Here is a 22483-nt window from a genome sequence, read left to right as displayed (position 1 = left end):
AAACCAACACGGTTGCAAATGGTACAACTCAGTTTTATTGCTAACATTTATTTACAGTGGTAAACTGGTTACTGAGGTTCGATCATAACCCTAGAATCTGTAGACCTATTCCTAATACTATCTTGTAGTGGCACTCAGCACATGGTGGATGTCTGAGTGGCTTGCTATGAGCTCTGTGCCCTGAGCTGTCTCCTGCTGGAATGCTCAGGAAGTGTTGTGTTCCCTGTTTTGTACTGTGTATGCTCTTGCCTGTGATTGGCTGTGGTGTTGTGTGTGTGTTGATTGGTCCGTTGATCTGTCCATCAGTATGTATGTGCTATGATGTCTACCTGAATATCATGACATGCCCCTAACTATACAATCCCCATTTATAATTACATTTCTTTTCTCTTCCACCCCCCCCCCCCACTTGAATGTCTCCCTGTGCCACAGTGCTGTGGCCAGTTTGCTCATCCTCCCCACAGTCCCCGCTCTCATGCACATCGAGAGCAAGAATATCGAACCTGTTGGACAAGAACAAGAACTGTGGCTCCTGCAGCCCAACCTCTTGGATCCCTCTACCTATCTCACTCATAGTCACACCCTCCTGTCCCTGACCACCTGCCAAATCTAAGGGGTGTGACTGCCTCCTGAAACAAAGCATCCAGGTAACATTCCCCCTCCCTGATGTATCGCAGCGGCCAAAGCTCGGACTCCAGCTCATCATCTCTTGAGCCGCAGTTTCTCAAGCAACAAGCACTTGCTACAGATGTGTTCACTAGGAACCACAATGGGGTCCACAAGTTCCCACATCATGCAGGTGCAACACATCGCCTGGCCCTGCATCTATTTCAATTTGTTTCTAAATTTTTTTTAAATTTCAATCTTACAGCTAGTTTTTAGTCTTTCTAATCTGTAAAATGTTTTTCTTTCTACCTTAAATCTGAAAGCAATTTAGAATAGGTAATGCAAAATAGCAGTTTCTTACCAGCCAATTAACTTACCGCCTCCTAGATTGTTTTTCAAACTCTGCCCGCTGTCCAGATGAGTCCTTGGCAACTCCTGCTCTTTTTGAATCTCTGCATTAACTCCCGGAACTCAGAGCAAAAATGGAACTCCGTGCAAAGCACCGAACAAGCTTGTTTTCATGGCCTCTGCTTCTCCTGCTTAATCTCCTGCTTAAAGAAACTGGCCTGAACCGGTTCACTATCTGCCCTAATTTGCTCCCCTGTCTAGTCCCACTATGCAGCACTGTTGTAACCTCCTTTAAATCCGAAGGATTTTCACATTTCTACCAGCAATTTGTAAGTTAGTAAAATTACCAGCAATTTAATTATATTTTAAAAGAATTTTTAAAAATTAAGATTAATCCTCTAGAACTCCCATTCCCGGCACTCAGAGCAAACATGACTGTATCTCAACCAAAACATTAAAAAATAGCCTAATACATGGAATGGTGTCCAAAATTGTTCAGTGATGCCCTTCAGGGAAGAAAAGGACTTGCTGCCCTTGCCTGGTCTGGCCGACATGTGGCTCCAAATGCAGAGCAATCTTAACTGCTTTCTGAAGTGGCCCAACAAGCCACTTTGTTCAAGGACCATTGCAGAAGAGCAAACAATGCTGGCCTTGCCAGTGATGCCCACAATCCATCAATGAATAAATTAAAATATCGCTAAATATTTGTCAGTTGTATTGTATTTGGTGTCTTTATGAACGAGGCAGAGCCTTTTTTGCCAAACCAATCCACTATGTTGATCCTGAAATGGCCCATTTGCACATGTGCATTAATTTTTTTTGACCATATCTAGTTTTCATTTCAAGAAGGAAGAAAAGTCGAATAGAATATAAAGACTTTGAAAGGAAGGAGAGGAAGTCAATAATCATTATTGCAAAACAAGCTTCCTTTCTTGAACTAATTCTTTCACTTAACAATTCAAGCCTCCAGTTCCCTCTATCTTTCAATCTCACCTCTGGCTTTAGCTGACTGAGTACTCACCTGACCACCCTTCCTGTGGAATCAAACCACCATGATGTATAGTGCGGCCCCATTACTCCGTTTCAAGCCTCTCAGCTGGAGCTTGGGCAGCTCACTGTGCGAACATCGACTCCCCGCAAACGAGACTCCAGAATGGTATGTTGCCTCCCTGGTGCTAGGGTCAAGGATGTCTCAGAGTGGCTACAGGACCTTGTGAGGGGGGTGGGGGGGGGGGGGGGGGGGGGAGAATCAGCCAGTGGACATGGTACACATTAGTACAAACGACATAGATAAAAATAGGATGAAGAGCAGAATATAGGGAGTTTGGAAGAAAGTTAGAAGTCGGACTTCAAAGGTAGTGATCTCAGGATTGCTACCAGTACCACGTGCTTGTCAGAGTAGAAAACGCAGGATATATTGGATGAATACGTAGCTGAAGAGATGGTGCGAGTGAGAGGGTTTCTGATGCATGGGACATTGGAATCAGTTCTGGAAGAGTTGGGAGCAGTGCAAACAGGACAAGTTACACCTGGGAAGAACTCGGACTGATGTCCTAGGGGAAATGTTTGCAAGAGTGATTGTGATGGGTTTAAATTAAAATGGCAGGGAGCGATGGGAACCTGTGCAAGGAGTCCGAGGTGGGGGAATTAGTGACGAGAATAAAATACAGTCAAGGGAATAAGAAAAGTGATGGTCAGAAAGATAAAGGGCCAGAATCAAACAAGGTCTCAGTATAAAATAGCGGGAACAGGACCAGCAAAGTTTAAAAAGACCAACCTCATAGCTTTGTGTCTTAACGCGTGAAGCATTCACAATGTAGATGCATTAATCGTGGAAATGGATGTAAACTGGTATGACATAGTCAGGATTACGGAGACATGGCTGCAAGATGACCAGGGTGGGGAACTGGACATCCAGGGGTATTCAGTATTTAGGAAAGACAGGGAGAAGGGAAGAGGTGATGGAGGTGAGTTGCTGGTTAAAGAGGAAATTAACGCAATACTGAGGAAAAGGATTGGCTCCAAAGATATGGAATTTATGAGTGGAGCTGAAAAGCACGAAGAAGCAAAAAATCTTTTTGGGGTTGTATGTAGACCCCCAAACTGTTGTGGTGATGTTGGGAATAGCATTAAACAGGAGATAAGAGGGGCATGCGATGAAGGGACATCAGTAATTATGGGTGACTTTAGTCTGCTTATAAATTGGACAAATCAAATTAGTAACAATACCAAAGAGGAGGAATTCCTGGAATGCATACAGGATGATTTTCTGAGGAACCAACTAGAGAACAGGCCATCCTAGACTGGATATTGTGCAATGAGAAAGTAATCATTGGAAATACAGTTGTGAGAGGCCCCATGGGAATGAGCACCCATAATATGATAGAATTCTTTATCGAGATGGAGAGTGACATAGTTGATTATGAGACTAGAGTTTTGAATCTAAATGCAAGAAACAACAGAGGTGTGAGGCATGAGTTGGCTATGATGGATTGGGGAACATTATTTAAAGAGAGCGTATGGGTGAAGGTTGGTGAAGACAAATGTAGGTACCTTACAGTTAGAAACAATTTATAATTGGGAACAAAGAAATGGCTGACCAATTAAATGCAAACTTTGGTCTGTCTTCCCAAAGGAGGATACTGATAGCATACCAGAAATTTTGGGAACAGTGTTTAGTGAGATGGAGGAGCTGAAGGAAATCAGTAGAAGTAGAGAAATGGTATTGGTGAAATTGATGAGACTGAAGGTCGATAAATCCCCGGGGCCTGACAATCTGCATCCCAGAGTACTTAAGGAAGTGTTCCCAGAAATAGTGGATGCATTGGTGTTCATCTTTCAAGATTCTATCGACTCTGGAACAGTTCTTACAGTTTGGTGGATAGTTAATGTAGCCCCACTATTCAGAAAGGGTGGTAGAGAGAAAACAGGGAATTATAGACCAGTCAGCTTAACGTTGGTAGTGGGGAAATTTCTAGAGTCCATTATAGAAGATTTAATAGAGCACTTGGAAAACAATGGCAGGATTGGACTGAGTAGCATGGATTTACAAAAGGGAAATCTTGTTCCACTAATCTACTGGAATTCTTTAAGAACGTAACTCACAGGGTGAGCTGTGAGGAGAATGCAGAGATGCTTCAGTATGATTTGGACAAGTTGAGTGAGTGGGCAAATGCATGAAAGATGCACTATAATGTGGGTAAATGTGAGGTTATCCACTTTGCTAGCAAAAACAGGAAGGCAGATTATTATCTGAATGGCTATAAATTGAGAGAGCGGAATGTGTAACGAGATGTGGGTGCCCTCATGCACTGGTCGCTGAAGGTAAGCATGCAGGTGCAACGGTGGTTCAGAAGGCATATGGTATGTTAGCCTTCATTGTGACAGGATTTGACTACAGAAGCAGGATGTCTTGCTGCAATTATACAGGGCAATGGTGAGGCCACATCTGGAATGTTGCCTACTGTTTTGGCCTCCTTATCTGAGGAAGGATGTTCTTGCTATCGATGGAGTGCAGCGAAGGTTTACCAGACTGATTCCTGGAATGGTGGTACTGACATATGAAGAGGGATTGAGTTGGTTCATATTATATTCGCTGGATTGCAGAAGAATGAGGAGAGATGTCAAAGAACAAAGAACAAAGAAATGTACAGCACAGGAACAGGCCCTTCGGCCCTCCAAGCCCGTGCCGACCATACTGCCCGACTAAACTACAATCTTCTACACTTCCTGGGTCCGTATCCTTCTATTCCCATCCTATTCATATATTTGTCAAGATGCCCCTTAAATGTCCCTATCGTCCCTGCCTCCACTACCTCCTCCGGTAGTGAGTTCCAGGCACCCACTACCCTCTGCGTAAAAAACTTGCCTCGTACATCTACTCTAAACTTTGCCCCTCTCACCTTAAACCTATGCCCCCTAGTAATTGACCCCTCTACCCTGGGGAAAAGCCTCTGACTATCCACTCTGTCTATGCCCCTCATAATTTTGTATACCTCTATCAGGTCGCCCCTCAACCTCCTTCGTTCCAGTGAGAACAAACCGAGTTTATTCAATCGCTCCTCATAGCTTATGCCCTCCATACCAGGCAACATTCTGGTAAATCTCTTCTGCACCCTCTCTAAAGCCTCCACATCCTTCTGGTAGTGTGGCGACCAGAATTGAACACTATACTCCAAGTGTGGCCTAACTAAGGTTCTATACAGCTGCAACATGACTTGCCAATTCTTATACTCAATGCCCCGGCCAATGAAGGCAAGCATGCCGTATGCCTTCTTGACTACCTTCTCCACCTGTGTAGCCCCTTTCAGTGATCTGTGGACCTGTACTCCTAGATCTCTTTGACTTTCAATACTCTTGAGGGTTCTACCATTCACTGTATATTCCCTACCTGCATTAGCCCTTCCAAAATGCATTACCTCACATTTGTCCAGGTTAAACTCCATCTGCCATCTCTCCGCCCAAGTCTCCAGACAATCTAAATCCTGCTGTATCCTCAGACAGTCCTCATCGCTATCCGCAATTCCACCAACCTTTGTGTCGTCTGCAAACTTACTGATCAGACCAGTTACATTTTCCTCCAAATCATTTATATATACTACAAAGAGCAAAGGTCCCAGCACTGATCCCTGTGGAACACCACTGGTCACAGCCCTCCAATTAGAAAAGCATCCCTCCATTGCTACCCTCTGCCTTCTATGGCCTAGCCAGTTCTGTATCCAGAAACCTATAAAATTCTAACAGGACTAGACAGAGTAGATGCAAGAAGGATGTCCCTGATGGCCGGTGTGTCCAGAACCAGGAGTCACAGTCTGAGGATATGGGGCGGGCCATTTAGGATTGAGAGGAGGAGAAACCTTTTCACCCAGAGAGTGGTGAACCTGTGGAATTCGCTACCACAGAAAGCAGTTGAGGCCAAAACACTGGGGTCAGGATTCTCTATTCCTGAGACTAAGTGCTGACACTGACGCAGGATTAATGGACTTTCACAACAGCAAAACTGGCGGCGAACCTGGATCAATTCAGCAACTGTGGAGGGGTTCGCACCAGCGCCATGTGGAACACCATCGATTCCATTGAAAACGGTTCGGGATTCGGCAGGTCCGTGATTGACACTCGGGAGGCTGACAAGCTGCAGCTGCATATATACATTACAATCCCCGCACACACTCACCCAGCCATTAAGATGGCACTGGTTGTGCTGGAGCGTGCCCATACAGTTGATGTGTCGGCTGGGGTCAGAGGGCACCTCGGGGGTGGGGTGGGGGGGGGGGGGGGGCAGCTCCTGGGGGGACACCTATGCGACCCCTAAGTTCACAGTGGGTTGTTAGCGGTGTGCGCAGCTGCATGGCTGCCTTGACAGCTACAACAATGGTGTTCCATGCCCAACCACCCCGACCCCACAGCCCACCTCCTGGCCACCCCCCTCGCTATTCCCCCCAGCCCTGGCAGATGCCCCCTGGGCACAACTGTCAGCAAACTATGGCGATGTTGGACACTTTCTGTACCCCCCCACCTCGCTCTCCCTCAGCAGCCACGATGCCGGTTTCATGATTTTTAAAAGCACAAGTGAACTGCACCCAACGGAGGCGGAGCATCGCGGAAACCCTGGAAAATAACGGGCCAGGCCCACTAATGACATTCAAATGGTGTTTACTGCACACGCGTTCCAGACCGCATTGATGCCGCTGTCGAGGTGATGGAGAATTGCATTTTGGCGTCAAATCGGCGCCCGCCACGATTTTAGCGTCGGAATCTATTCTCCGCCCAATCATATTTTGCGATTCCAGCATCAGCCAATGGAGAATCCCGCCCTGTATGTTTTCAAGAAGAAGTTAGATATAGCTCTTGGGCAAAAGGGATCAAAGGATATGGGAGAAGGCTGGAACAGCTATTGAGCTGGGATGATCAGCCATGATTATAATAAATGGCGGAGCAGGCTCGAAGAGCGAAATGGCCTCCTCCTCCTATTTTCTATGAATTCCCAGTTGCTCAACCAAACACAATTCTAAGTGATGCACCACCTTGCTTGCCTCAAGTTCTTAAGGGTGACCAACTTAATGCCACTTTGATCATTCACTTCTTCATTTCCATAAACGATTGACAGACTATTAGGTAACTCCATTTTCTTCTTAAAAGTAACCAGTAGGCTAAATGGTGATTGTGTAAATATGTAAATACATATTGTTCAGACATGAAGACATTTTCTATATTCTCAACCTATATATTATTACAGATGAGATGTTAAACAAATGCCATGTTTGCCCCCTCCGGTGAATGTTGAATTTCCCATGATACATATCCCTCAGCTAACAAACACCATTATGACTGTTTATTGGGTCCTCATTTAATTGCTTTTTATGGAATCTTGCTCTGTGTTTCTTCCAAAGGACTTAAGTAAAATTCTTTGGAATTTTCTGTGATCATAGAAGGTGCTATGTAAATGCAAATTTGTTCTTTCTGCCAGTTATGGACTTTTTGGGTTTGACTTATGGCCAATGTAACAATATGGCAAGAATCACTCTTTAAAATATTGGGGTAATATACTGGCTGGCATTGAGAAGTTCCAGGTAGCAACTCAGCCTGTGAGTGAAGACAGTGCCCTTGAAACTGAATGTACTTAGGAAGTCACAAAATTGCTTGACTGTTGACAACACATTATCTTATTTCATTTATTTTTTTTGTTGGGTCTCTGATTTTTCTCTTTGCTGTCATCTCTTTGATATCCATAGTTTGGAAATAGGGCATTCCAAAATCAGTGTCACGTATTGTCTCCTGACCAAGAGGTGCACTGCTGTAGTACAGTATCGAATCATAGAATCCTAACAATGAAGAAGGAGGCTATACGGCCTATCAAGTCTGCACCGACCCTCTGAAAGAACATCCTATCTAGGCACAATCTCCTTCCCTATCCCCGTAACCCCACCTAGGGGCAGTTTAGCGAGGCCAATCCACCTAACCTGCACAGCTTTGGACTGTGGGAGGAAACCGGAGCACCCGGAGGAAACCCACGCAAACATGGGGAGTAAATGCAAACTCCACACAGACAGTCCCCCAAGACCAGAATTGAACCCAGTCCCTGCCGCTATGAGGCAACAGTGCTAACCACCGTGCCACCATATGTCTCCATAGTATCAGGAGAGACCTGGACTTCTTTTCAGCACAATTCTTTAAAGTCCAGGAATTGACTGTTGTAATTTGTTCGGTTGCAGTTGTTCTATTTTCTGATGAGTTCTATCATTTGAAGTCCACCTTTCTATCACCTTTGAAGTCCATTATCAATTGTGATAGCTGCAACAAACCCATTAGCAGTTGAATATACTGCCGAAAAGATCTGCTTCCTGTCACTAAATTGTTGGACCGTAAAATATTATGGTACATAAAGGAATGAAAATGAAACAAACGGCTGCCTGCCCATTTTACCCAAAGAAAACATGAAATGATGTATTCGACCTTTAATTATTGTTGAATGTTTAGCAGAAATACCAGTGCAACCTTAAAAATCTATAGTTCCTTTAACATGAAGATAACATTAAATAATCCAGATCCTTATGAATTTACACATCATTTGAAGACTAGTTTCTATTTTGTAAGGCAAAGGGAATTGAATTGACATCAGAGATATGAAGGATTTTCAAATTAATGGCAGAACGTACTACTTTGGTATTTTTAGATTGACATGATTGCTGACAATTTCTTTTTGGCATGTGTCTGACAATTTGGAACAACTTTTTGAACTATTTCAGAAACTTTGACATGCAGTATTCTGCAGATTGTTTAATACTGCATGAAAAGTTTTGACACTGTTACTTCTGTTATCATTTGCATCTAAAAAGAAAAAAATCTTTCTTTTCATCTGCATCAACTAAATTGCGGCTTTGGGCTCTACCATACTTTTCGACAAGGTGCATCATTCAAATTTTGATTACTTAAATGCTTTTGTGGTGTGGCATTAGGTTCACACACAATGCCAGTGAGTACACCTTTTTTTTTTTTTAAAAGGCAGGTAGGAAAATTAGATTTCCACAAGTTTAATTACAAAGTGTATACTGGGCCACTGAGCTGAAAATCTAAAGTACGAATGTTGTGTTCAAGTTTTTTTCCTTTTGTAGGAATTTTTAAAAAATTCTATTTTTCATATTTTTCATTTTTCACTCTTTAAAATCACCTCTTAATTCCTATCTCTGTATTCATCCTTTTATTGTGTTTCAGAGTTTTTTATTTGGTAAAGTATTTTTAAAAATTATAATTTATCAGCAGGCCACCCCATCGCGACGACCTCGTTCTTCAACTGTTACTGGCAGTGAACAACCAAATGAACTGACGGTAATTCATTCAGTATCAACAAATATAATTTTTTTAGACTCCACTTATTTGGTAAATAATAATTAGATTGAAGAATTTTGCTGTCTATCAAATCAGTTAGTTGCAAAGAATTATGATCACACTTTTCGGTTTTTTTATTTTACCTTTCCATTATTTTCAGCTGTCATCAATGTGATTGATTTTAAAGGTTATTGAGTCAAAACTCTAAGTGAGTTGAATTTCAATGAGCAACATTTAGAATGCATCAATAGCCTGAGACTGGGCAACTCACTGGCCTCTCCAAACAAGTAATGTTGTTTTCAAACCTATACTTCCATAAAGGACTCTTGGAACACAAAAGCTGGCCCAAATAGGCATTGAAAAGCAAAAGGATTTGATCATAATAATGTACAGCTAAGTTTAAGGAAGTAATCTAATAGTCTTAAGGCTCTTGCAATTATACATATTAATTATTTGGGGTGTGACCAGGACTTGCCGATGTAAATTAACAAGTATGAGAGGCACCAATGCAACATTATTTGCCGTAGAATGTGTCTATGGTGCAATTCCAGCAGAGTTTATTTGAACCAGTTTTCAAAAGCTAGAAAGAAAGAAGGACAGACATTAGACAGGAATTTTAAAAAAAATAAGTTTGTGAAATCTCTGGCCTTTTGTATCTGTAGGTGATGATTTTTTCAAAATATTTCCTCAGTTTTGCACGTGAGCATTTTTAGGGGTCGACTGAACAGAAATGTGACTGATGAAGAGTTAGCGCCTTTAATAGTCTGGATGTTTGATTGTCTATCTGCTGATGTTGCCTTTATTGTTCACATTTACCTTTACAAGTATTGTTGACCAATGTAGACATCGTAGTCTAAGAGAAAGATCCACTCTCCTTCATTTTACACTTAACTTTGATATAGAATCCAGTTGTGGACAGTCAGATACTCTCAATGGATGTTCGATGTTTGATATTTACAGGCGAGTATTATTTCATTTGCTGCAGTTTCCGCCCATTATTAATAATCCTAGTTCAGTGGAATCCATTTGTAAGTTGCTATTTACATTTGAATCAAATTGGATGGCAATATGTTTCAGGAGGTGCTCTGAACTTGCTTTTAACCCTTTGGTTGCCAGCATGTATCTTTGATGCTGACCTTTATTTTGAAGTATGTTTGTTGAGATCCCAATCATTAGAGATGAGGAAGGAGATTCAGCAGATCGTCATCAAAGACCTTCATAGTTGGTAGTGGCGGCACAGTAGTTAGCACTGCTGCCTCACGGCACCGGGGACGTAGGTTCAATTCCGGCCTTGGGTGACTTTGTACAGACTGCCCGTTCTCTCCGTGTTTTGTGTGGGTTTCCTCCGGGGCTCCGGTTTCCTTCCACAGTCCAAAGATAAATGCAGGTTAGGTGATTTGGCCATTCTAATGTTGCCACTTAGTGGCCAACGGTTAGGTGGTGTGATAGGGGCAAGAGGGGGGATTGGGTCTAGATAGGGGCTCTTTCATAGGGTTGGTGCAGACTTGATGGGCTGAGTGGCCTCCTTCTGCACTGTGGGGATTCTATGTATAGATCTTTATACTACTCAAGTGAAAGTACTGTCAATATCTCAAGTCTTTATCATAACAAAAGTTTCCTAGCCATTGAATTATCCTAATAAAATAACATTGATGCATTGATGTGGGCGCCACTGGTTAGACCAGCATGTATTGCCTATCCCTTGTTGCCCTTCAGAAGGTGGTGGTGAGCTGCCTTCCTGAACCGCTGCAGTTCCTGAGGTGTAGACACACCCACTGTGCTGTTAAGGAGGGAATTCCAGGATTTTGCCCCAACGAAAGTGAAGGAACGGCGTTATATTTCCAAGTCAGGGTGGTGAGTGACTTGGAGGGGAACCTCCAGGTGATGGGGTTCACAGGTATCTGCTGCTCTTGTCCTTCTAGATGGTAGCGGTCGTGGGTTTGGAAGGTGCTGTCTAAGAAACCTTGACGAGTTACTGCAGTGCACCTTGTAGATGGTACACACGACTGTCACTGTTCGTCGGTGGTGGAAGTTTGAATGTTTGTGGAAGGAGGAGCAATCAAGTGGGCTGCTTTGTCTGGATGGTGTTGAGTTTCTTGAGTGTTGTTGCAGCTGCACCCATCCAGGCAAGTTGAAAGTATTCCATTACACCATTGACTCGTGCATTGTAGATGGTGGACAGGCTTTGGGGGGTCAGGAGGTGAGTTACCCATCATAGGATTCCTAGCCTTTGACCTGCCCTGGTAGCCACAGTATTAATATGGCTAGTGCAGTTCATTTTTCTGATCAATGGTAACCCCCAGGATGCTGATTGTGGGGGATTCGGCGATGGTAATGCCATTGGATGTCAAAGCTCTCTATGACTTGCATGCCCTTTTGATAATGGGAGCCATTAAATTGCCCTCCATGCTCTAAATTGTGGTCCAATCAGTGTTTTTTGTAAATTTGGTATTCCTTCTTCCCTCTTATACTCCATGGCCTTATATATTTCAAGATTCTATTAGTTTTTATTTATGGAGTTGTGGCTCCTTCAAAGCACCATCCAAACCCATGACTGCTACCATTGAGAAGGACAAGGGCAGCAGATACCTGGGAACATCACAGCTGCAAGTTCCCCTGCAAGCCACACACCATCCTAACTTGGAAATATATCTCTGTTCCATCACTGTGGCTGGGTCAAAATCCTGGAACTCTCTCTCTAACAGCACTGTGGGATATATTTACATCACATGGATTGCAGCAGTTCAAGAAGGCAACTCAGCACCACCTTTGTAACTGCAATTAGGAATGGCAATTAATGCTGGTGGTGCCCATGTCCTGTGGAGAAAAAAAAGAGAAATCTACTCATTGTTCCACTACACTTGCTGACAGTACAGTGTAGTACTGAGGGAACGATACACTGTTGGGCGTGCCAAGACTTTAAACTGAGATCCCATCTACCTTTGTGGGTGGGTGTAAAATATCCCATGATGCTACTTCTTAGAAGGGAACTGGAATTAACTTTGATGTCCTGGCTAATATTTATCCCTCAATTAACATCACAGAAATTGAACTGTGAAGCAATAGCTTTTGGTGGAAAGGTGTGGAACGATGCCTTTTTGATTGAGCGGTTTCGAGCAGCCCCTTTTCATAGAAAGGCAACACAAAATAAAGAATAGAATTCTAAATGAAGAACAGGAGGGTCTGGGGCACCTTTGCACAAATTATTTATGGTGACAGAGTAGGTAGAGAATGAGGTTATTAAACATATTGAGGGGTGGCACAATGGTTAGCACTGCAGCCTACGGCGCTGAGGACCCGGGTACGAATCCCGGCTCTGGGTCACTGTCCGTGTAGAGTTTGCACATTCTCCCCGTGTCTGCCTGGGTCTCACCCCACAACCCAAAGATGTGCAGGTTAGGTGGATTGGCCACGCAAAATTGCACCTTAATTGGAAAAGAAAATAATTGGGTACTCTAAGTTTATAAAAAGAATGAAATATATTGGATCCCAGGCGTTCTAGATCGAGGTATTTAGTACAAAAGCAGCAAAATTCTGGCGAACCTTTATAAAACACTGGTTTGGCCTCAACTGGAATATTCTATCCAATCATTGGCATCACACTTTCGGCAGATGTGATAATTTGATACGGTGAAGAAAATATTGATGAGCATGTTTCTGGGGATGGGGAACTTCAGCTATGTGGAGAGATTGTCATAGCTGGGATTGCTCTCCTCAGAGAGGAGTTAAATTGAGAGGAAATTTGCGAGAGGTGTTCGCAATCATGAAAGGCTCTGGTCCTAGTAGACGGAGTAATTGCTCCCATTGGCAGAAGGCTCGAGAAGCAGAGAACAATGACTTAAGGTGATTGGCAAAAGAAGACATGGAGACGGGAAGAAAATCCTTTTTTTAAACACCGAGCATGGTTAGGATCTGGAATGCACTATGAGTGTGGTGGAGGCAGGTACATTTGAGGCTTTAAAAAGGGAATTGGATAAGCACCTGAAGGGAAAAATGTAACTGGGCTAACGTGGAAAGGGTGGGGAGTGGGTCTTGCTGACATACCCTTGCAGAAAATTATCATGGGTACCACAGGTCTAAAAGCCTCCATTTGCACAGTAACCATCTTATCAATCTATACTTAAACATAATCTAGACACTAATAAACTACCCTTCTTCTGAGGGAGTGTGCTCTACATGTATAGTTAGTTGTAGAAGTAGCTTAGACGTAGAATTTGTGCATGAGTAGTGATTACTGTGTATAATAAATGTGCTTTGATTTGAATCTTACTAATTGGTGTATTGGGTTATTGATCATTACTCGGACTTGAACCTCGTGGCGGTAGTTTATTAGTGTCTAGGTTATGTTTAATAAAAATATTAGGTTTTTTTTTAAAGATGCTGAAAAAATGATGTCATTAAGATGCCTAATTTTAATCACTGAAATATTTGTGATTTGTTTTGTCTGTTTGATTAATAGCCTAAAGTAAATTTGAAATTGGTGAGATGGGTAGAATTTTGTTAATTGAGAACTATTTTCCTCTGTGCAGCTAAATATGGTGATATAGCTCAGTCCCCCTTTAAAGCTCTAGTTTCTACTTCAAGTTGCTATTCAAAGGTATGTTGGTACGGTGTTGAGATGCAGCTCCTCCAGCAGTGATGGGATGAACTTTAAATTTTCAGTCATAGCATGAACAGGGGAAAATAGAACGTGGGTGGCACTTCTTTTTGATGTCACTGAAGTTAAATTTCAGATTTGTAGAGGAAATTCATTATTAACTTTCTATCCTTCAGCTGCACCTGCCCAGCAGTTCTGGAAACCATTTCTAACACTTTTCTTACACTCCTGAACAGGACAAGACAAAACCTTCTCTGAACATTTTTCACTTTCTCACAAATGGCATCCAATTTGCCGATCTCCTTCACAACGTTTCTTTATTTAATCAGTCTATTCATACAACTGTTGTCCCTCAGAACCTTTCCATTGCCTTACTGTTTTCTCACTTTGTTGAAATCACTGTTTAATGCGCTGTGCACCATTCTTACTCATTCTATCCTAGGTGATCAAAGCTGTGGGACTCCTTGCCATTTTAAGTCTTCATTTGATCAAAGAATCTGTACACTTTTTTCCAGACCAGTTTTAGTGATACCCAACCACTAGCTTGATTTATCTCAACTTTTTTTCTACTGCTTTCAACATGGGAAGTTCCAGTGCAATACGGTCTTAATCCTTCAACAGTGTTTTACATTAATTAAAACATTTTGGGCAGCATGGTGTTGCTAACTTTCCCCGTTGGTTCAATTGCTCTGTTTTATTACCTTTGCTCTCGAGTCGCCAGGTATCTTTATGATACCGCCACGAGGTTCAAGTCCGAGTAATGATCAATAACCCAATACACCGATTAGTAAGATTCAAATCAAAGCACATTTATTATACACAGTAATCGCTACTCATGCACAAATTCTACGTCTAAGCTACTTCTACAACTAACAGGCCTATACTTAACTTCGGACTGGCCCACAAGGTCAGGGGAACAAATGGCCTTTCGTTCGGGTTCTGAGTCTGTGGGATTCGAAGTTGGTACGGATTGATAGCTAGGAGCGCCTATCTCGTAGCGAGCGTTGAATTAAGACTTACTTCTGACGGCGGTCACTGCACCGGTCACGGTCAGTGTTGGTTTGTGTTGCTGGGTGACCCGGGCAGGACGAAGAGAGGGCTGAAGAGAGCGAGTTGAACTTGGGGCTTAACTCTTATAGTCCCCAGGGGCTTCCCGCCTTTCGGGGCGGACCCTGTACCTGGTCCCAAGTGATTGGACTTTGTCCCAATCGCTTGGTTCGATTTCTCCAATACTGGAGCGGTTCCCTGATCGATGGGTGGCCTTGAGGTGCTCGTTCAACTCCTTTGTGTTGGCTCCTGCTGGCGCCGAGGAGTCTGGCTTTGCTTTGTGTGTCCCAAATGTTACTTATTGTTCCCGGGGATTGCTCATCAGTATGTAGATGGCTGCTACATTGTTATGCTGATGGTCGCTGGTGTCGATGTTGTCTGGCCTTTTGCAGAGTTAAATACACAGCAAACCTGCACCTGCTGGTTTCTGCCTGTGTTGGCTGACTTTCCCATCAGCCTTTGCCATTCGCCATTTTAAATTGGGAGTTGGCCAATTTAGGTGGCTACAATGGTGGCGCAGTGGTTAGCACTGCTGCCTACGGCGCTGAGGACACGGATTCGATCCCAGCCCCAGGTCACTGTCCGTGTGGAGTTTGCACACTTTCCCTGTGTCTGCATGTGTTTCACCCCCACAACCCAAAAGGATGTGCAGGTTAGGTGGATTGGCCATGCTAAATTGTCCCTTGATTGGAAAAAAAATTATTGGGTACTCTAAATTTATGTTTTTTAAAAATGCACGGTTTAATGTTTAATGTTTTTAATGACATTTTAAATGTCATTTTGGCTACGATTGGTAGGGTGTTTCTCAATGAGATTGCAGCTCATATTTAACAGCACTTAGCGCTGAAAATGAGCCCCCATGAGCATCTCTCCATTACTGGCCGTCCCTCAGTCTGATTCACCAGACTCTCGTCTCAGCCTCTTGCCACTTATAAGGGAGAGCTGAATTTAAATGCTCCCTCACCACTCATTCCTAGTCAACACACATGTATGGCTGCGCGTAGACCTGCTTCTAGTATTGGGGATGCTGACCTGGGCAGGCTTCTCAATGCAGTGAATGAGAGACGGGACATCTGTTCAACCACCTCGGTGGCGGTGGCTGTCTACCACCTACCCCCTCCCCCCAACAAATCACTGGATGACACCTCGCACCCTCCCCACATTCAATCTTCGTGCTTGTCCCTAAGCACCCCCTGCCACCCACCGGCATAACCCCTTCATGTCCAGTTATTGGTGCCCACACATAGGGCCTGCTATAGCCCATAATACGTGACAAAAAGCCAAGATGGGGGGCGGAGTGTCAAAGATCTGAGTCCTCACTCCCTACGAGGAACAGGCGATGGAAATCGCGGGGTTGTCCGAGGAGAGAGCGTCACCAACAGCGAGGTTAGCCTGCACCTCATTGGTGAGGATCCACTGCCCCTTCACCCAGATGACCTGTCTCAAGTGAGTTCATGTCAGACAAAATGATTCTTCCCTCTCACTGACCACATGTTCACTCTTTCACACGATCTCCATCTGATGGGGCCAGGCCATCCGGAGTCATCCCCCCATGCCATCCAAGAGACCAGCTCAGAGAGGGGGTCAAAGCTGTCACCCCCACCTTCCACCAGCGCAAATGCTTCTTTTAAAAAATATTTTTATTAGGGTATTTGCAAGTTTTCCCCGAGAAAGACGACGAACGGCTGCCACCTCCGGGTGAACCCAACCATTGACCCTCTTAAGGTGAATTTTGTTTTCTCAAGACTGAGAAATCCAGCCATGTCACTAACCCAGGTCTCTACACTTGGGGGCTTCGAGTCCCTCCATATTAATTGGATCCGTCTCCAGGCTACCAGGGAGGCAAAGGCCAAGACGTCGGCCTCTTTCACCCCCTGAACTCCCGGCTCTTCCGACATTCCAAAGGTCGCCACCTCTGGACTCGGCACCACCCGTGTTTTTAGTACCGTGGACATTGCCTTAGCAAAACCCTGCCAGAAACCTCTAGGCTTCGGGCATGCCCAAAACATGTGGACATGATTTTCTGGGCTTCCCGCACACCTCGCACACCTGTCCTCTACCCCGAAAAACTTGCTCATCCGGGCCACTGTCATGTGTGCCCGGTGGACTACCTCGAATTGTATCAGGCTAAACCTGGCACATGATGAGGATGTATTAACCCTGCTTGGGCGTCCGCCACAGACCCGCCTATATCTCTCCTCCTAGCTCGTCCTCCCACTTGCCCTTAAGCTCCTCCACCGCAGTTTCCTCCGCATCCAAAAGTTCCTGGTAAATATCTGATACCTTCCCCTCTCCTACCCAGGTACTGGAGACTACCCTGTCCTGTATCCCCCATTGCGGCAGCAGAGGGAAGGCCGGACCTGCTTTCTCAAGATGTCTCGCACCTGCAAATACCTAAACCCATTCCCTGCTGGCAATTCAAATTTATCCTCCTAATTCCTGCCCTTTGCCATCTCCGGAACCCACCATCCAGCCTACCCGGTACAAACCGATGATTATTATAAATCGGGGTTCAAACCGATGCTCCCTCCACTCTATTATATCTCCTCCATTGCCCCCAGATTCTCAGAGACGCCACCACCACCGGACTTGTGAAGTATCGGGCCAGCGAGAACGGAAGAGGTGCTGATATCCATGCTCCCAAACTTGTGTCTTTACATGATGCCGCCTCCATCCGCTCCCATACCGATTCCTCCCCCACTACCCACTTCCTAATCATGGCTATATTAGATGCCCAGAAGTAATTGCAAAAGTTCGGCAATGCCAACCCACACTCCCCCCGACTGCGCTCCAGCAACACTTTCTTCACTCGCGGGGCTTTACCCACCCACACAAAGCCCGCAATAACCTTATTCACCTGCTTGAAAAAGGCCCTTGGGATGAAGATGGGGAGGCACTGAAAGACTAACAGAAATCTGGGGAGGACCGTCATTTTCACGGTCTGTACCCCCCCCCCCGCCAGTGATAAAGGGAGCATGTCCCATCTCTTAAAGTCCTCTTTCATTTGTTCAACAAGCTGGGATAGGTTTAATTTGTGCAGTGCCCACCATTCCTGGGCCACCTCGATTCCCAGATACCGAAAGTTCTTTCCTACCATTCTAAGCGGCAGCTCTCCCAGTCTCTTCTCCTGTCCCCTTGCCTGGATCGCGAACATCTCGCTTTTCCCCATGTTCAATTTATACCCCGAGAAATTACCAAATTGCCCGAGGATCTGCATAACTGCCCCCATCCCCTCCAGCGGATCTGAAATATACAAGAGCAGGTCATCTGCGTAAAGCGAGACCCGGTGCTCCCGGTGCGCAGCTCACAATTCTCCCACTTGCTGCTCCGTTCTTTCTTGGCCCACCGCAGAACATGTTCCTTGTCCAGGAATCAGCATAAACGTACCACCATCGCCCTCGGAGGCTCGTTTGCTCGGGGCTTCTTCGCGAGGGCTCTGTGCGCTCTATCTACTTCCAGAAGCCGAGGGAACGCCTCAGCCCCCATCAACTTCTCCAGCATGTTCGTCACATAGGCCCTCGCATCCGATCCCTCACTGCCTTCAAGGAGGCCGACGATTCTCAGATTCTGCATCCTGGACCTGTTCTCCAGGTCCTCCAGCTTCTCCTGCATTCTTTTCTGGTGGTCATTCATCATCTCCACCTTGGTCTCCAGCACGGTTTTGTATTCCTCGTGCTCGAACACCTTTTTCTCCACCGCCTGGATCGCTCGTCCGTGGGTTTCTTGATTCTGCACCAGCTGATCAATCGAAGCCTTGATCGGGTCCAGTGTGTCCTCCTTAAGCTTGGCGAAGCAATCTTCAAAAAACTTCACCAGCTGCTCCGTCGACCACTGTGCCTTCTCCCCAAGAAAGAACGGAGCAGCAAGTGGGAGAATTGTGAGCTGCGCATTTATCAGGACCTGAGCGCAGATTTGGCCAAGAAGCGAGCTGGGTTTAATCAGGCAAAAATGGCCCTCTTTAAGAAGGGGATGAGTTCGGGATGTTGTACCCAGCCCATCTGTGGATGTTGTACCCAGCCCGTCTGTGGATGTTGTACCCAGCCCGTCTGTGGGTCACACATGAGGAACGGGACTTCTACTTCAAAACACCAGACGATGTATGGACATTAATCCAGGAAAAAAGACTGGAGGTAAACTAAAAGACACTGAAGTCTTGGAGAGACTCTCCGCCATGCTTTCCCGCGTTGCCAGCTCTGCTCGTGTCTTCCTTGTAGAACTTTGTCTTCTCACACGGCCACTTCTGGTCCAATTCTCCAAACACTGGAGGGGGATTTCTCCTCACTGTCACACTCTTCACCGATTTATCCAATAAAATCAGGAAAAAAACAGGGGAAAAAGGTCCAAAAGTCTGTCACAGGTGGGAGCTATCAAATGTGCGACCTACTCCTCCATGGCCGCCACCGGAAGTCCCCACCAGCGCAAATACACACACCCTAGTTGGCGACATTAATGGACTAGCTTCTGGGGCACAATCTGGTGGGCAATACAGCTTCTGATGCACATAAGGTGGAGGCAGGATCATCCAAGGGAGTCAACATTCGTAGGTCTGCTGGATTCCAGGACTCAGCTAAGTCCCAGTCAGATGTTGATAAGGTTATCCTTGAATCGATGCAAATGCAAGGACACATCCATGAGATTCAGTAGAGGATGCCAGCGACATTCCAGAGAGTGCATAGCTGATTGGAGGGGTCCCAAAGGCTACGGGTGCAGGAGATGATGTTGATAATACGTGGCACCGAGGCTAAAATGCAAGGGTGGGAACCGCAATGGAACACCTGCAGCACAAGGCCAGCGTCTTGAGTGGTGGCGCCCAAGGCATGGCTCAGTCTGTGACGACCATGGCTGAGAGCTGTTTCCCAATCATGGGTGGACATTGTTGGGGTACTGCAGAATGTGGCCCAGTCACGGAGGAACATCGTTGAGGGTGCCGACACCATGATGCAGTCAACTGGGAAGCATCAGGACTGATTGGACCAGATGACACAGAGGCCCCTGGAGCTCCCTCCAGCTGCACCTCCATCCCATGGAGACCCCCAGGGAGGAGGAAGCACTGGAGGCCAACCCGGATCTGCCACCAAGGAGACGATGGCGGTTTTCAGTTCTTCTGAATGCCCCCCATCCTGCAACTGGCACATCACGAGGGCAACGGGCAGAACAGGTTGGCACGGCGAAACCAGTGACACCGGAATGTCGGCCGGGGCCCCCCGGCTCCAAACCCTCCAGAGGACATTTGCGAAAAGCATCAAAGGCCACAGGGGGTGAAAAGCAGCAGGCCACCTCCACCTCTAATGTGCATCCTGGGGACACACTTAGGCGCAGCACTTGACCATATAAGATCAAGAAGATTGAGGAACACTGGGGGGGGGGGCCACTATGTGTTGCTAGGGGAAATGGAAATGTTCAGTGTTCACTATTAAAACATGTTACGCCGGATACATGTGACGCCTCTGCAATGGTAATCTTCACAGCGGGCCTGCCTGCACCATCATCCCCTGTTGCCCTACCTCCCCCTGCCCTCGTTTAATGGGAATACGGTGGTGATGAGGGCCTCCCTGCTCCTCTGGGCATGCCAGACCCTTGCCAAGTGTCCTCCGTCGCCACCTGTGGGTCCTCTCCGGGCTTGTCCTCCATCCCCACCTGGTCCGCCGCCTCCTCAGACGAGGCCGCATATCACTGTCCCCCCTCCCCAGCACGTCACCCCGCTGCTGTGTCAGGTTGCGGAGGGCACAGAAGAGCACCACAAAGCAGGAGACCCTCTGGGGGATGTGCTGTTGTGCACCATCAGAACAGTCCAGGCAGCAGAGCTGCATTTTGAGCAGTCCGATGCACTGCTTAATGGCAGCACGGGTAGCAACAGGGGCCCTCATTATATTGGGTATCTGCCTTGGTCTCCAGCTTCTGCACTGGGGCCATCAGTCAGGAGCCAACCGTCATCCTGGGGTGGTCCTCGAAGATGTTGGGGATCTCCAAGTCTCCCAGATTGTAGCTGTCATATACACTCTCTGGGAAGCGTGCACACATGTGCATGATCCTAAGGTGGTGGTCACACACGAGTTGAACATTCAGGGTGAGGAACCCTTTCCTGTTAATGAAGGCCACTGTCTAATGCCCCGGTGCGCGCAAAGTGACATGCGTGCTATCAATTACCCCCTGGACCTGGGGCAGCTTCGCGATGGCGGAGAATCCTGCAGCCTGGATATCTTGTTGTAGTGCTGGTCCAGCTCAAAGTTGATAAAGTCTGATGCCCAGGCATACAGGGCACCTGTGACCTCATGGATGCACTTGTGAGCTGTAGCTTGTGATATGCCGCTCAGGCCCTCGCTCGAGATCTGGAATAAACAGGTTGCATAAAAATTTAAGTCTGCGGTGACCTTCACGGATACTAGGAACGGATGTTCTCCTCCTCCACAGGGTGCCAAGTCCATGAGGATGTGGCACAGGTGCCACACTGTCTCTTTGTTTAGACAGAGTCTCCTGCGGCTCATGCTGTCCGTCATCTCCTCGAAAGACCAATGATGCCTGAGTACCTTGAGCTGTTGCTAGCTCTTCCTCTGGGTTCCTCCTTGGACTAATGGGCAGCCGGATGGGCCCCCTGTACTTGGAGTGCCGCCTCCAGCCTTCTCCGGCATCTCACCGGAACCAAATCCTGCCATCCACATGTTCGGCTGGCGCACAAAGTGTAGTTAAACATCCTGCCTTCCAACATGTTTAACCGGTTGTGATGTGATGTTGCCAGGTGCATGTAGCACTCACCAGCAATCTGAAAATCATTTCTACAACAGCGCCATCAGGTGGCCCACTTGGATCAATGTCACGCAACAAGTCCCGCAGCGTTTTCTTGCTTCAAACAGAATTGCCTGCTGCACCCATACGACCCAGGTACCTTAGAAACAATTGTTGTTTTTTTCTGGCTACAGAAAAGGAAGGAAACAGTAACAGCAGCATCCAGGTATCTGCAGCCACAAGCAGGAGCAAGCAGCAACACAACCTGCAGCAGTGAATGCTTTCACAAATAACAAGGCCAATTCCTTATTAGCAATAGCCTTCAGCTGTGAAGCTCGAGGTTGCTTGCAATCAAACCGAGTTGCAGTGATCTTCAGCATTTAACCAAGAACAGAGCTCTGTCCTGGACGTTTTTGGTCAGACAGACAGGAAACAGCTGTAGTTGCCCATGTTATGGGACTCTACAGTATTTAAAGATGGCCTGACGACCTCTCAGACAGAAGGCCCCTCACCTACACCCCCCCCCCCCCCCCCACTGGCCCAGGAACGACCCCTAACCTGGAATACATTATTCCACCCCCCCACCCCCCAACAAGGCCCACCTCCTGAGGTGAACCCCCTGGGGCAGCAGCTCAGTTCCCCTCGGCAGCCATTGCATCAACTTTGTGTTTTTAAAAAGGAGTACTAAACGATGCCCATGTGATTTCTCACTGGGGAGCCGGTTAATTCCCATGAGGACGTTACATTCGACTTCAATCTCACCAATGATATGGAAATTAATGCAATTGAGTGTTAATGATATGCTCGCCATATTTGGCCGTGATCTGGAACTCGCCA

At 46.1% G+C, this 22483-nt stretch overlaps 1 protein-coding gene across 13 annotated transcripts in view; it reads left to right on the top strand.

Annotated features, from left to right (window-relative positions):
* Positions 1-22483, top strand: part of nedd4l (NEDD4 like E3 ubiquitin protein ligase) — a 635409-nt gene that overhangs the window by 502135 nt on the left and 110791 nt on the right. For 10 of the 13 annotated variants that reach the window (XR_011940295.1, XR_011940294.1, XR_011940293.1 and 7 more), the window contains one exon: positions 9211-9279. The exons of 2 other annotated variants lie outside the window; for them this stretch is intronic. Coding sequence is in view for 5 of the 11 variants with exons in the window: in XM_072497353.1 (XP_072353454.1) it covers positions 9211-9279 (69 nt within the window). In the remaining 6 variants the exon portion in view is untranslated. The remainder of the gene's footprint in view (positions 1-9210; positions 9280-22483) is intronic. One more of the 13 variants, XM_072497348.1, reaches the window with a different exon arrangement.

The sequence above is a fragment of the Scyliorhinus torazame genome, chromosome 3 (genome assembly GCF_047496885.1).
Source record: "Scyliorhinus torazame isolate Kashiwa2021f chromosome 3, sScyTor2.1, whole genome shotgun sequence".
NCBI lineage: Eukaryota > Metazoa > Chordata > Chondrichthyes > Carcharhiniformes > Scyliorhinidae > Scyliorhinus > Scyliorhinus torazame.
Note: the sequence above shows the minus strand (reverse complement) of the source record. Positions and strands in the feature narration are given on the sequence as shown.